The sequence below is a fragment of the Antedon bifida genome, chromosome 7, assembly GCF_963402885.1.
Source record: "Antedon bifida chromosome 7, ecAntBifi1.1, whole genome shotgun sequence".
Classification (NCBI taxonomy): domain Eukaryota; kingdom Metazoa; phylum Echinodermata; class Crinoidea; order Comatulida; family Antedonidae; genus Antedon; species Antedon bifida.
Window position 1 is genome coordinate 6858483 of NC_136232.1, and position 16155 is coordinate 6874637.

At 31.0% G+C, this 16155-nt stretch overlaps 1 protein-coding gene across 5 annotated transcripts in view; it reads right to left on the bottom strand.

Annotated features, from left to right (window-relative positions):
* Positions 1-16155, bottom strand: part of LOC144847626 (epidermal growth factor receptor kinase substrate 8-like) — a 41416-nt gene that overhangs the window by 11982 nt on the left and 13279 nt on the right. For all 5 annotated transcript variants that reach the window (XM_078704089.1, XM_078704088.1, XM_078704086.1 and 2 more), the window contains 7 exons: positions 15431-15477; positions 15099-15260; positions 12735-12884; positions 12325-12395; positions 6536-6729; positions 3857-3975; positions 103-318 (listed from right to left, as the gene is read on the bottom strand). In XM_078704089.1, the coding sequence (XP_078560215.1) occupies positions 103-318; positions 3857-3975; positions 6536-6729; positions 12325-12395; positions 12735-12884; positions 15099-15260; positions 15431-15477 (959 nt within the window). The remainder of the gene's footprint in view (positions 1-102; positions 319-3856; positions 3976-6535; positions 6730-12324; positions 12396-12734; positions 12885-15098; positions 15261-15430; positions 15478-16155) is intronic.

Genomic DNA, 16155 nt, shown 5'->3' on the forward strand with positions numbered 1-16155 from the left:
ACAATATGATGTGTCCATATATGGACATAATGATGTCATGTCGCTGCCATATTTGGCACATCACAGTTTTTTGTCAAACAGTGTAGCCAGAACTTTACTCACCAAAAGGTTGAAAGCATATTTGAATTTTTGGAAACAGTCCTCATAATCGGATTCTGGGGGTGGTCTTGAGCGAGAGATCAGAATCCCGTCTCCGTGTTCACGTTTTTTGCTTTTGCGCTGTCGTCGTAAGCGTGTCAGTTCAGTGTACGCATCTGCTGCTTTCTGTAAGGTCCCGATAAAACCTTCTATTTCATCAAAGCAATGGTTCAAAATTTGCTGGAAATTGAAAGGAAAAAAATTATAATAATCATACTATCACTCATTTTAATTCAAAAATTATAAAAATAATATTTTTAAAATATTTCTTATTTTATTTTAAAGACCTTACTACAAAATGTTAATATCAAGCATAGTAATAAATACTTTAGTATTAAATATCTCTATGCTCATTGTCTCACATTAGATATTCCGCCGTCTATGCTTATATGCCAGTGGTCGTATTCACCAATCATGCTAAAGCGAGATATTTCCCAAAAATATTAAGTATTTCACTTAACTCAATAAATGTTAAAGTATTTTTCTTAAATTGTATTCACTTAGATAGGAGATTTTTTTTAATTTTAAGGGTACTGTGTTTCCCTTAGTCTAAGTGTTAATGGTAAATACGGCCACAGGATATTAATATATACATCCTTAATTAGTGTTAATAATTCAAAACACTATGACACTATGTTTAAGTTGTATCACTTTCATGTACACCATAACCTACAATATTATACACCAATTAATACAATAGATCCGTGTCAGTTGTCAAAATTTATTCATATAATTATAGTGTTTCCTTGTTTGTTGTTATGTTTTATTATTTAAACATCGTTGCCAAGAAGTAGTCATGCACTAGACAGACGAGACGAAAACCAGAAATGACGACCAAAGAAACGTAAACAACATGAAACAATGAACCCTGTCCATTATGACATAATAAAATGAATCGTAAATTATAAAATAAATAAAATTTACAGGAGTGTTGCTGTAACTTTCTACTAGTAGAGACCGACTCTGTACATGGCCTGAGAATTTCCATTTTTTTTTGTAGTTTATGTAGAGTGATCAATCATTATTTTCCTTTTCTTTAAAGATTTATTCATTTTAACGTCACATAAGAGTTATTCACTTTGACCAAAAATTGGATTGGAAAAAAAATATATATATTTATATGAAAAAACTGTAATTTAAAATAAAGTCAGATTGACTGGAAGTCAATGGGTTTTTGATTAAATTTAACTGTTTATTTTGTCTTTTTATAAAGGAAATCATATTTTTTCCCGCTTTTTTTCTATGGAAGTGAGTAACTTTTATTAAAATGGGCTATTAAAAGTCTGATTTTATAAATCTTTATTTTTCATAAATTTGGTCGAAAATACATCTTTAAATTCTGAAGTCAATTTTATCTTATAGTTTACATTTCGGTTTGAATTTAGCAATTATTAGAAATTATGTAATCTGATTAATAAACATAGCAAACATTTGAAGATTTGTAATATAATATCACTTATAACATAACTTTTGACATAAAAATACAATCACAGCATGGTTTTCAAATCACAAAATCTCTGAAATCTGGTTTAACAATTATTATTATACAAATTACTGAAAAGGTTATTACTTAGAAGCCACTGGCAATTCTACATTTTTTCTGATACAAGGCTCTGAAAATTTTAATCCTTTACTGACCTAATATTCAATCAAATTTAAATCTATTTGTTACAATCAACAAAGAACTTCCAATTGCCTCTAGGATATAGTGTACCCCAATCTCAATTCGATAATAATGGACGATAATATGCCGCTCTGAAAGTGGTAAGGTCATTTTAGAAAAATGTTTATAATATTCAAATCAAATCACAGTGTAAATTCATAAATCATTATAAATTGTAAAAACTGAATGTATTAAATTCATATTTCTTTTTAAATTGTGAAAAAAACAAACACAAGTACGTATTCTGGTCAAATGTGACCTCTCGCTTCTAAAAGTAAACATTTTAAACCTATTAGCACAAATAAAAGTACAACAGATCAAATCAATACCAGATATAATGTTTTAACCAACATTATTTCTTTAGAAGAATGAAATATAATTTCATATATATGATTTAAAAACAAGTAAAAAGTATGTTCAGAATTTGGTTCATGATACGGAAATACATAGAATAATAAAATGTAAAAATACATTTTATTTTTCTGCTCTAAAAACTTCTAAACAAATTGTATATTTCCTTTGCATTGTATTATTAACAAGAAATAGAGTAACAGTACAATAGTAACAGTTAATGGACAAAAAAAGAAGACATAAAAGGTTTAAAACCAGGTAAGCTGTCTAGTGTAAAAATGTCATAAAAGTCACTTAAACTAGTTAAAATGGCATTATGAAATAAAATAAGTTATAAATACACATGCTTTGGGATTATCCTTTTATCAACATTGCTTTACTTTCTAACTTTTTCAATCAACACCATACATGCTCAACTAAAAATAAACTGGCTATTTGGCAACTTAACAAGGATATATTACACCCTGGGATAACTGTATTAGTTAGCTATGCTATGTGTTACATGTCTATAAAATAAACTGGCTATTTGGCAACATAACAAGGATATATAGCATAACAAGGGAATATAACACACCCTGGAATAACCCCATGGTTATGGGTTACATGCATGTCTATATTAAACTTAAAATATTCAAATTGACTCTTTTTAAAAATGTTATGATTCAAGATTCAAGAAATGTTATTGTTCCATTGGTTTTAATATGAAAATTCATTTTGCTTGCCATAATTAAGACTAAAAAAAACTAGAAAGAAAAACACAAAAATGCTATAGGCTAATGTTAAAATAATGTTAATACTAAGCCAACGTTAAAATTCTGTTAAAAACACAGATTGCAAGAAAATGATTAGAACATTCTAGATACTCATACTAGCTTTCTAAACTGTTTGCAAAACCATTTCAGCTCAGCCCAACTGTATAGCATAAGTGGAAAGAAGCTTCAGTAATTACTATTAATACCAAATATCTTATTCCCACTATAATACTATATTCTCTTTGAATTAATTATTAAGTAACTGTAAATTGTTTTTATCAAATAATCTGACATAAGTCAGAGTAGGCGAGCCTGTCCTAAACCAGGTATTTATTTTATCAGCAAACAATATCACATCTAGGCCCAACAAAATGGTGATTCAGCTGTTTGCGTTTTCACAGAAACCGGTCTGTGAACACAAACAACCGGTACTTTGTACACAAATACTGAGCTTACGATATCTAGGTCTAAAAATGTTATCATAAAAACAGACAATATTTGGCAAAGATTCAATAAATTTCGAGAAATCTCTTGAAAACAACTTATATGTATGTCAATTTTTTTTTTAAATTGCATATTATTCGTTTGGGCAACCTTTGTGCTCAACAGAAAACCTGTTCAATGCTTTTCGAATGGTAAATGGTAAGTTAATGTTAATAAAGGCAATCCAAGCCTGTAACCAGGCAAGAGAGTTTTGTGGAACTGTAAAAATCGTGGATACAGACTTGCAATCTTGTACAGTTAACTTTACATGTGTGGAATTAATACTACTGAAAATACTAAACAGAAAGACAAAACTTTAATAAAGTCTAAAGCTCTGTCTACTCTATCAAACTAGCTTGACAAAAAAGTGTGATGTGCCCAAATATGGCAGTGATATTCCCAAATGTGGTAGTGATATGACATCATCATGTCCATATATGGGCACATCGCAACACACAATAAATCTTACCACATCTCGTTCAGTCCGTAGCGCCATCATCTCAATCGATTCATTCTCTTTGCCTCCAGATCCCGACATTACGATAGGCTTGGGTTGTTGCAGTCTAGGCTGGTATGCTGCACCGTTTACTGAGAGAGAGAATAACAGTATTCACAAAGTTAAAAACTAACTGGTTAGAAAATTAAACTCGAAAGAATAATTCTCAGCTATGGAATGCTGTATCTAATTGACAACTATTACGCCTTAATGACAGATGTACGAAAAGAATTTGACATTGATATCAACGAGAACAACAGATCCAGTATTTGCGTAAGGGTAAACCAGTGTATGAAGAAACTTTGACTCAACTCAGACGAAAAATATAGAATTACTATTTAATAGAAGTTAACTATTATCTATTTCTAACTAATAGCAAAGTTCCTAATATTAATAATTAATATACAGTATGAAATGTGTTTATTTACAACCATAATAATTGTACTTTTGTAAACAAATATACATGTGTGCGTGTGTGGTCTCTCCTTTGGTAAATATAAAGTATTTTATGGTGTCAATATTCATTGCGAAACATTCAATTTGGAAGCTATTACGCTACTTGCTAATTGCCATTTTATATCATAATTTTTGTAATTAACTAAACTGTATACACATGATTTTGAGTCAATATGAGTCACAACAAATGGAATTTACTACATTCATTATGGTATGTTAAAATAATATACTATGTACAATATACAGTAATGATAACAATCTGTCCTACTGTATTAGACCTTGTCTAGCTCTGTTTGTGGTATTTATTACTATGACAAAAAAAATACAATTTTTTAAAAATAATCATAATTAGTAACAAAAGTCATATAGTGGAGAAACCCTTTTAAGCTTATGCTAATTTCAGGGGTCCTCATCTAGTAAATTGATGAAACAAATATATTTTATAAATACTCTTAATTAACCTCTGCAAAGTTAAATGGCTTTCTTAACAATACAGTATTAATAGAAGAGTCTAATTTAGTAGAATTTCTAGCAGATCTAGTTAGTTCTATAGAGTTCCCAGAAACATAGACCCTACCTGAAGCTGGTATTGTATGTGCTCAGCGATACAATAAGATGGTTATGTAAAGGTGAATCTACACATCACCTATAACCCATTTACCATGGCAACCTATAAACAAATGCCTAATAAATCTAGTCTTTTAACACTAAGGCATTTCTGTTTTAAGTATGTATGTTACACACATAAAACTATAAACAAAATATAAGTATGGTGAGCAATGTGAGACAAAAAATGTCTATTTTAATTACTGCATCCCCTTCCTTAAAAAATAAATAATCAAACAATAATGGCATGTCAACTTTTTATTCATATTTGTATTTTTATAGCAATTGCATATGTTCCTACAAGTATTAAAGTATTGAAAATATGAATATTCAAATTAATTATTTTCCTAATACTACTACAGTGTTCTATAGAAAACAACCAGTGGCGTAACGGCTATGAGTGCTGACTGGTTAAACCCAGGGGCCCCAGAGCTCAAGGGGCCCCAGAGCTCAAGTGGCCCCAGAGCTCAAGTGGCCCCAGAGCCTGATCAGTCCAATGCAACTACCCAGTGTTGGAGGGTGCCTTAGGAGTGCTAAACTAGGGCCTTTGCCCTATGCATTACAACACTGAAAACAACCTATAACAACCTTAAAATACAATACTGTATGTACACAATATATAGAGTTAAGTTACTGTACCTCGTTCCATTACCATAATGAGCATTGACTGGCTACTCATATACATAAATGGAATACCATGTACCTTCCTAGGCTTAATACTAGCCATGTTTATATAACTTCTATTGCCTCATCAATAGCACAAATATAGCACAGAATAATATTATCCATAAGAATATATCGTTGCAGTAGCCATCGTAGAGTAGATTCATATATAAGTAAATTCTATGATACATAATTTTAATTCACAACTATTAGGCCTAAAAACAGGAGGTGGCAATGTGGGATCTAATCCATATATATTGGATCTATTAGTAGACCGTTTCTAAGAGACACTATATACCACTAACAGTAAATTAATCTAAAACTTTATTATTGAAATAAAACTGTGTGATTAACAAAAGCATTTCGGTGGATCCTAATTACTGCTGGTGACCTTCTATCTGAGCTCTTAAGCTATGCTTCAGAGTAAAGAAGTAAAAGAAAAGGATTATATAGGATCTATTGAAGTTCTCTACAATAATGGTAGATGCTAGAGACATTCCAACGAGGGGTCAATGGGGTAACCAATAAAGGAACAATAGAAAAGCATGAACCAAATGATTGGTGTAATTAGGGCAAAGGTTTAGCCAATGGGCGACATCATCGTTGTTCAATAGAAAAATTATTACATGATAGATTAAAGACTTTTCTATATCATAAATTAAAACAAGAAATATTTTTAGTATGTGACTTTGAGGCAACAATAATTGTTTATGACTAATTTAACATTTCTTGGCATTATGTGGCATGATTTAGGTTACTCACTCCCATATTATTTCCACCTTTTTGCTGGTAATGAGGAGTACTATACTTCTAATAGCACTTATGTAATGTAAATTGGCCTAGAAAGTATTCGATAGCTCTATCTTCATGTACTGAATAGCTTAAAAATAACGAAGTTTTTAAATTTACAATTTAATATTTACCAACCTTTTTGTCTTTCAGCTGCTGCAGCGAATGCTGCAACTCGATTTCTGACGTTATCGTTAGGTGGTAGCGGTGCCGGTTCATCAGGTGGTGGCGGTATGTCCATATCCATATTAGCACTGTAGCGAGACTCGCGTGCGTGCCTAGATGGCGACAGAGCCCTTCGTGGCTCATTATCTGCACCGGCCATGTCAGACCTGAGGGTAAAAAGATGATAAAATGTTACTGTGGTTTGTTGATATTATAAGGAATTAGCTATTGGTAAATGCACACATGTTAATCATCAACACACTAACAGATGTGATCTCGAAACTAATTAACTAAGTTACAAGAACAATTGTGTTTTGTCAAGTAAAAAGTACAGTACATGTAAAATTATCATTGCTTCACCCACAAACCAGAGTATTGTCATTTTCGCTGGATTAATGATCGTGAGATCATGGGTTCGAATCCATGCTTGTGTCCTTAGGCAAGACATTTTACTTCCCCTCTCTCCACCCAGGTGTATAAATGGGTTCAAGTTCATGACACAACTTTGCACTGATTACTGCTGCATTATGGGAGTATGTGTCCATACGTGTTTCGAATATTATTATTATTAAATGAAGAATCTATACAGATAGGTCCAACACTTTTTCTACAGACTAATTTACATTATATTATTATTAAGTCACTCTAATAAGAGTTGCATTGTACCAGTACTATGTAACTAATTCCTGAAAACCAAGAATGAAAGAATTTGAGATGAAAAAAAATAACAATTAATTTGACTTGAACTAAGCAATATAAGCATTCAATAGATATACGTTCATTGTGACTTCATACATACAAACTAATTATTATTAATCAGTTGTAATATGAAATAAATTAAACATCAATAATGTATAGTTACTGTACACTATATACGTTTTATTTGTTTACTGAGTAAAGATTAGAAAAATAATGCCTACAAATTGTTATTTTGCCCGAGCCTGATCAACATGCAATCAAATCTTGGGGTGGATTTTTGTTTAATTGAGCATTACAATTTTGTTAAGTTAAAATCATGCATGAGTGAATTTCAATAGCGCCCTCTTATTGTTTTATTGGCCCAGTAGTAATTTTTAGCTATTACCTATGTAAAACACAATAATCAGATAAAAAAACATACTGTCCCGTTTTCCAACTTTAATACTTATTATATGTCTAAAAGCTCTGTCTACACTATCAAACTGTATGTGACAAAAATATGTGATGTGCGCATATATGGATAAATGGTGATACATTATCACTACCATATTTGGGCATATCACTACCAAATTTTGGGCATATCACTACTATATGTGGGCACATCACACTTATTTTTTAAAACTAGTTTAGACTGAACTTTACATATTTTCTTTTTACTGATTTATTGATTTTTACATTTTCTCTTTATTTAAAATATTAATTTAATGATTCTGTAGTATATTCTTGCTGGATTATACACAAATGCAACATGTTACACCTCACTTGATTGTACGTTTACTTTTAAACATGATACCATGTATTTGTCTACAGCCAAGTCTTTGGAGACAGTCAGGGGAACAAAGCACTTTATACAAAAAAAGTATTTCTTCTACACCTGTATAATATTACAGGTTTTGTTTATTGTATAGAGCATTTGAAATGGGTGTTGTTTATACAAATAATTTCCCAAGATATGTGCACTCAAAGACATAAATGAATCCACTATGTTTGAGCAAGGAGGTAAAATGTATATTTAGAACCCCTTGTATTATATATCCCACGCAAATTATACATGCATTCTTGTTATGTAAATAATTTGTTTTCTTATTTTAATAGCCTCATGTTTTTTACTTGCTAATGTTATTATTCCATAATTCATTGGTATTGTATGTTGTAAATATGAAAGGAAAGATCAGAATTATCTTTAATGGAATTTTTGTTATGAGCTTTGCTAGATATGATTATGGATTCAGAAAAAACTGATACTATAAATAGATTATTGTATACAGTCGGAGAGCCGCGTTGGGAAATATGACCGTTATCGCTGAATTTTCGACTTCGCATGACGTCATAAATTTTAGAAGCCCTCTCTCCCCACAGAAGCATCAACGTTTCGCGCGAAAACATTAGCATAAAGTATACGTCATTTAATAGCTGTTTAATAAACATTAGTTGGCGAAAAATTAACCATATATGGTAAGATCAGTTCCTTATATGTTTAAGATGTCGCAGGTCACCTAATTTTCTGAATAATTTGTTGGATTTGTTGTCAGCGACAATTTCTTTCCAAAGTTCGTGTGCGTCCGTCAAAACTGAAGTTTTCTAACAGGTGTTTGTTTACAAATTTTCCATTAGTGGGATTTGCATCCCATACAGTGAATTACCAAAAAACCGACGTATATGGATAGAGTAAGTATCAATAGTCTGTTTTACGTTAAAATTGGCTTGAAACCCTATTTAAGCTTCCTATAGCGAACATTTTAAAAAAGGTCCTCATGTCATATATTGTTACGTCTCGCGGCACTAGTTCCGTCGTGTGTGGTGCATGGTGTGTTGATTGTGGTTGTTGTAGGTGAGTATATGCACGACCTGGTGGATCGTTGTCGTATTATATCGGCCTAGGCCTAGTAACATGTTCTGTTAATAATTTAAATACTTTAGTTACAATTTAGTATTATTAAAGTATCGTTACAATCCTACTCTATATTGAAGATGCATTGGGAAGTTTTAAAAAGATAATTAAGCAAATCGCAGCCTGATACAGGTATAGGCCTACCTATTCTATATAGTTAAATATTTATTTATAGTAAAATTATTGACAACTGAGGGGTACAATTTATTTATAATATTAATAATTATTACAATAAACAGACATAAGGAAATTTTGTATTTGCTGCTTTTTCATGGTAGGCCTATATCTGAAAATGTTTTCAGGTTGTTGAATAATTATACTGTATTAAACGATGCAATGTTTTGTTCATATCATAGTGACAATTATTTAAATAGTTTCATTCATTACATTTCAGCTATTCATTTTCATTTTAGGTTTTTTGTTGGTATCAAGACTCGACGATTTTCTGTCTCGTTCTTCAATATGAGGTTGGACGGTGGAAGCTGTAATGGTTTTCTCGATTTCAATATCATTGCTGCAGCTGATAGTTTTTCATTTTATTCGCTAATAATAATATAACATATACATTCATACGCATTCAAGTTTTAGTAGCGTTTCAGATCAGTCAATGATAAGATATAAATTAAGTTGCAATTGATTGATTGATTTACTTTATTAACCAGAGTCACACAGATACATACAATATAAACATATAAAACAATAATAAAATCAGTACAACCATAAGACTCACGTAAGTTAATATGATATAGGCCTAGCTAGTTTGTTATGTTTGATGAACAAGGTGCTATTTAAATAAAAGCAAGTTTTTATATACAGTAGTATAGTATTTACTATTTATATCAGTATTGTTTGAAAGATATTTGTATTAAAAACTGCTTTTTCACATTCTGTATACGTAAAAAAAAATTGGTTGCTTGTGTGAAATGCAAGTTGTATCTAATAAAGTAATATTTATATACAAGTGTGACATTTACTGCCAGATACTGAAATACTGAGTACCAACCAATCACTGTAACAATACTCAAGTAAATGATGGACTTATATTTTTATATCTTGGTTTCAGCTGGGCCCATAATTATCTTTTTTAAAAACATGACCATATAAAAATACACGTTTGAGTCTCTGAAACAAACATGCCCGATTTTATAAAACATTCCCCATATATAAATTGAAAATGGGTTATTTTTTTTTGTTTTTCCATTTATTGTTTTTTTAACAGTTTTTTATTTGTTCTGGGCCTAGTTTCTCCTTCAGGCTTCTTCTTGCTTGGTATATGAGCAGAGCTGGGATAGACCTACCACCAGCCTAGACTATAGAATACCCAGCTACTATTATTAACACTCACTAGGGTAGGCCTACCTATTTAATATTAGTATTATATCAGAATACTCAGCCTAGCTAGGCCTAGAAAATACTATTTTTAGGCCTAGCTAGGCTAGAAATCAAGTAAGTAATTATAGTAGGTAGCCTTTCCTAGCTCAGAAACCAAATAGAACAATAATCGGGGAGCAAATTGAAATCTTAGGCCTATGACGTAATACGCCTGCATGAAAACCGTATTGAACACAGACACGATTCGGTCCGGGACGATTCGTACCAGCTTCGTAAAACGTAAACAAAGTTTCAAAATGGCGATTTTTCGATCGAAACAGAACAGAAATGTAGTAGGTTTGGTTTGATTAGTGGGAGTTGCATCCCAAGAAAGCTTAAAATTAGATTTTTATTTTAATAGATAGCTTAATAGTTTATCTTGAAAGGATTTTAAATTCGCTTTGAAACCTTATCTAGAAAATATGAAATTTAATGATTTTTTACCATCATTTAAAAAAAAATTAAAGTAAAAAAGTTTATACATAAAATAATGATATTTCTTGAAACAAAAAATCTGTGGAATTTAGATCACAGTTTTTATCATTATTTACGCTTGTAGTTCAACTATTGAAATACGTTTATTGATTTCATTTAATATCAAAATTATACCATTTTCTAAGTGTACTAAAATAGCAAAAATTCCAACATTTTCCACGAAGCGCGCCCTCACAATGAATGAAATCAGTGATGCGTTACCAACGCGGCTTTCCGACTGTATAAAGAGTATGGTTTATACAGTCCTTCACAACAAACAATGTTATCATATAATTTAAATTAATTTGTTATCATATCTTCTTCTTTGGTAATCATTAAAAGTTTAAATTTTTTCCTCCACTTTCTTTTTCCTCCATGGTATAACGAAGGCAATCTAACAACAGGATGCCGAGCTCAGGAGATCTATTTATTTGTGGCAGTGACATAATCAGTTTCATGCCTCTTAACAGACACTGAGTGCCGCGGAAAATATGTTCATAGTACAGTACTGTTGGTATTTGTTGCAGCCAGACATAAGATCAAAGGACTGTTACAAGTTCCTATCTTGGCAAGGCAGTGTCCTGTTGTTTGATTGCCTTGGTATAACAGCATATAAGAAATTGCACTGCATTACCTATTAATAGTGTAAAGGTCCCTTACAACAACCCAAGGCCCATTTCACACATCAATAGCGGTGTATTTATTTGGTACAATAGATTCAAGCTATATAAACATATGACTATAAACTGTAATGCCAAATCATATATTCTCATGATACTTCAACATTCAAAGGTCAAATTTAGCTAGTACAAGAGAATAAAGATAGTTCAAAATGTCACTATAATGCTTATTTATTCCACATATTACCATTAATTGCTTGTGTTTGCAAAAATATGCTCCATAACTCCAAAATGTATTGTAGATGGAGAAGCATTCTATATACTTAAGTTTAGAGTTTACGTTTTTTTTTTTTTTTTCTGTTTATACGTTTATTAATATGGATATTTCCGAAATAAAAAGAAATTGAATTAACTACCCCCATACCATCACCAATTACAGAAAGGGGAAGGGGAACATCACTTCTTAAAGCAAAAAATGGTCAAATTGTCTGGAAGACAATGAGTTTTTGGGTAATTTAACTGTTTATTTTGTCTTTTTATAGGTGAAATAATTTTTTTCCCCGTTTTTTTTCTTATGGAAGTGAACAACTTCATTAAAACTGCAAAATGGCCTATTCAAAGTCCGATTTTAAAAATCTTTATTTTTCATGATTTTGGGGGACAATACATCTTTAAATGTTATGTTATATATTATTAGATAAACCTACCTTGAATAACGTTTGTTTCTTGAGTTTCCTTTGTCAGTTAATTTCTGAAATTCTTTTGCAATAATGTCCGCCTGAAAATAAAATATTTGTTTACTTAAAACTGCTTAGTTATTACCGATTTATTTATTTATTAGGTACCACATAGTTTAAAATATAGTTGATATAAAATATCTATTTGCGACCACATTTATAGCATCACTTGTATTTGGCCTGTAAAGCTAACACAAACTTGTCAGACTCTATCTAAATTGAATAAGTATGGTAAAGAAAACAAGCTTAGTGATTATGATGTTTCAATCTCAGTGGCAGGGGTTCAATTCCCATTTTTCCTTGCAAGACTACAGCCCTAGAAAGACTTTACTTAGGCTATTGATAGTATGCAATCTGTTAAAAGAAAATGAATATTTTACCTGTATTTCTTCACACTGGAAAATGTACATCTCAGGGTACTTCTTTTGTGGGAATTTGAGCTGGATAACCAGAACGCTATTGTAGTTACATCGATTCATCTCAGCTGATACTAGATTTACAAACGTCAAAGGAAACTTTTCCAAAACCTCCTAATATATAAAATACAGTAGAAATATCAAGTCGTGGACATCAGATCTCGGAAAAATCAGACACAGATTTTAATGATTTAAAACATTGATTATTATAATCATAAAGGAACCATTCACTACCATAAATAGGACAACCGCAACAGGAATAAAATGTATTTAGGACAGGGAGAAGGGACGTGAATAACTTTGAGAAAATTAAAAAACTGCAAAGAAATTAGGCTAGGTAAGAAAGATGGAGGGGAAGAGATTAGTATGCGGCATGTATATGAAAATCATGTACTGTAAGTATATATCTATATTATATACTTGCACTGATAAAGGGCTAGTGTTGCTCAAAAGCTCTGCAAACCTTTCTGGCTGTTTTACTTTAGCTTTTTGCTTATTTATTTGTATCTCCATTGAGATCCAGCCACTGATACCCACATCATTGTCATTTTTTTCAGTAATTTGGCTTTGGATTTATATTATACATGTTGTTACATCAAATCAAATTATATATAAATAGATGTTGTTGTCAAGATAAATAACACGCTAACACATAACAACACTTTCTACTTAGTTACACTTTAGATACACTCCTAAATTTCTGAAATATAATTCCCACGCTTGATTACACAAAGCTCATTATATGTCGCAGTTATATACTTTACATTGTATAGTTTTATTATAAATCAAGGATATCTACTACTGCAATCTTTCAATCCCTGGCATATTTATTTTGTATTCATAAAGGTCTTTTGAAAAAAATGAACGGAAGAAAAATCGCAATTTTCTGTTGCGCATTCCAGTCTTTTGAAGAAGACAAATGAAGCATTGTAAACGTTTGTTGAAAAGCACTTTATCAGGCTGCAATGGGTATTCATGCGAACAACACAAATTCTATGTAATCTAGATCTATCATGACATTTTATATAGTGTGACATTTTAACCTACTGTACCTCAAACCATGGACCTGGTCCATGCTCACACTACACACACTGTCAAGAGAACAATATCAGGCAAACAAAGTACAGTAATATGTTGTACAGTGGAAGACTGTATGAATAATTGAGCCGCAACCATAAAAAATAATAATAGCTAAAGAGATAAATGTACAGGCTTCTTTAAATAAAATAGTAATGTCTATATATTAGGTATTTGGGTAGAAAAATTCTTGAAACGTGGAATGCTTTTGTTGTAAATTAGCATATATGATAAGAGGCAATGCATTCTTGGCTTTCATTGTAAAAATTCACCATCTCCCATTTCATCCTCGATAAAATATCGTACTTGGGTTAAAGTCTAAATAAAAGCTTGTGGAACAGGAACATAGAATACAGTACAGATACAGGTGTTAATCAAAACACCTCATTAACATTACAATACTAATTACAATATTCATATTACCAAGGATACCTGAGATGAAGTATCAGGTTTTGTTGTGCGTGATACAGGACATAAATAAAGCATTATATTATGTAACGATTTCCATAGTTTAATGGGATACGTGATCGCCTTTCAGTCTACAGCATTGCGATAATGTTATCATATTACTTGGCCTTATGTTGTGAGATAGGGTGAATGCCATTGCCATTGTAGGAAACTACTTAGCATGGAGACATGATATTACTGATAAGCTGTATATATTGGTTCAGGACCATTTGGTACTAAAATGCTTTTCATATCTTTATTAAACTGTAGATTGTATTCATATTATTAGGTCATGTTATAGAGAAAGTAAAATGTGCCGAGGAAAGTAGAAATTGCAATTCTTTCAGTCAAACCTTAAAATTGCTCAGACCTTACACTTCTTGGTTGGCACTTGGTTCTATGGTAAAATATGGTTTCAGAGAGTGTGTGATTTTGTATTAGAATGTATTTGTGTGTGCTGTATCAATTTAGTCATTAGTGATAATGATCTAATGAAATTGTGATTATTGCATACGATTGTGACCATTCTCTAATGAGATTGTGATTATTTTCTACTATTGTGATCATTGTTTAGTAAGATGGTAATCATTGTCTACTACTATGATCATTTATAAGAATTGTAATCTATATTGTGGTCATCCTCTAATGAGATTGTGATTATTTTCTACTATTGTGATCATTTTAGTAAGATTGTAATCATTGTCTACTACTGTGATCATTTATGAGATTGTAATCTATATTGTGATCATTGATTATTTTCTATCATTTATTGTGATCATTGTCTAGTAAGATTGTGATTATTACCTGTGATTGCTCATCAATGATCATAACTTCTTTTGGATTTGCATTTATTGTGACGTCTTGCGTCCAAATCTTGCCTTTGGCGTCCATCAGCTTCAGTTTGCGTAGAGCGTCCTCAACTGTTAGTACAGCATCTTTACGGTCCATTGTAAAAATGCATAAATGCTTGAAAAAAAATTATTATAAAGCAAATAAATTCAAAATTCAATAAGGATAAGATTTACATTTATATCTTTTTTGTCACTGAAATAGTTTAGTAAAAATGTATTTTTGGGTGAAATATATTATAAAGAAAAAAAACAATGAGAATTTGATTTTAATCTATTATTGCATACCTCAACACGATATGATATTTCATATTTTCCATTAGCCACAGATGAATCTATAAAAAAAAAATTATTCATTAAATATATTAATATACAGTAATATGAGCTTTCTATCATGACATAATTATGAATAATAAAGATTACAATGTACTGCACTTTTGTATCTAAAGCCCTCCCTCTGGAGAGCACGGGCTATTGTCGGTTTATACAGGCTAAGCTAGGCACGATATAGACGTATGTCTTTGGATGGAAAATATTTTTCTTCATAAGAGATTTCTATTATTAATTATTATTAATTTCAATAATAGAAAAATAACAATAGTATATATGATATAATTAAGACGTTTTAAAAAATGACCATTATTGAGGATATTCGAAGAAAAAAAGTTTCTTGTCACATGATAATAAAATGAAAAGAAACAACAATATGAATATGAAAAAAATAAGCATAGCCTACAGTATGTCACATACTGAAGTAATCATACTTACATTAATTAATTATAATTATTATATAATATAAAGTTTGTTAGGCCTGTCAAAGATATGTTTTCAATTTGTAATGATTCTGCATTTAACTTTTTAATTTGTTTGTATGACTCATGACATGAATATTCAGACAAACAAACCCAAAAAGACAGGAGATTGGGATTGGGAAGGTAAGTACCCAGTTAACCACAAATTACGCCTACGAGTTAAAATAAATGAATTGCATGCGAATAGAAAACATAGACAAA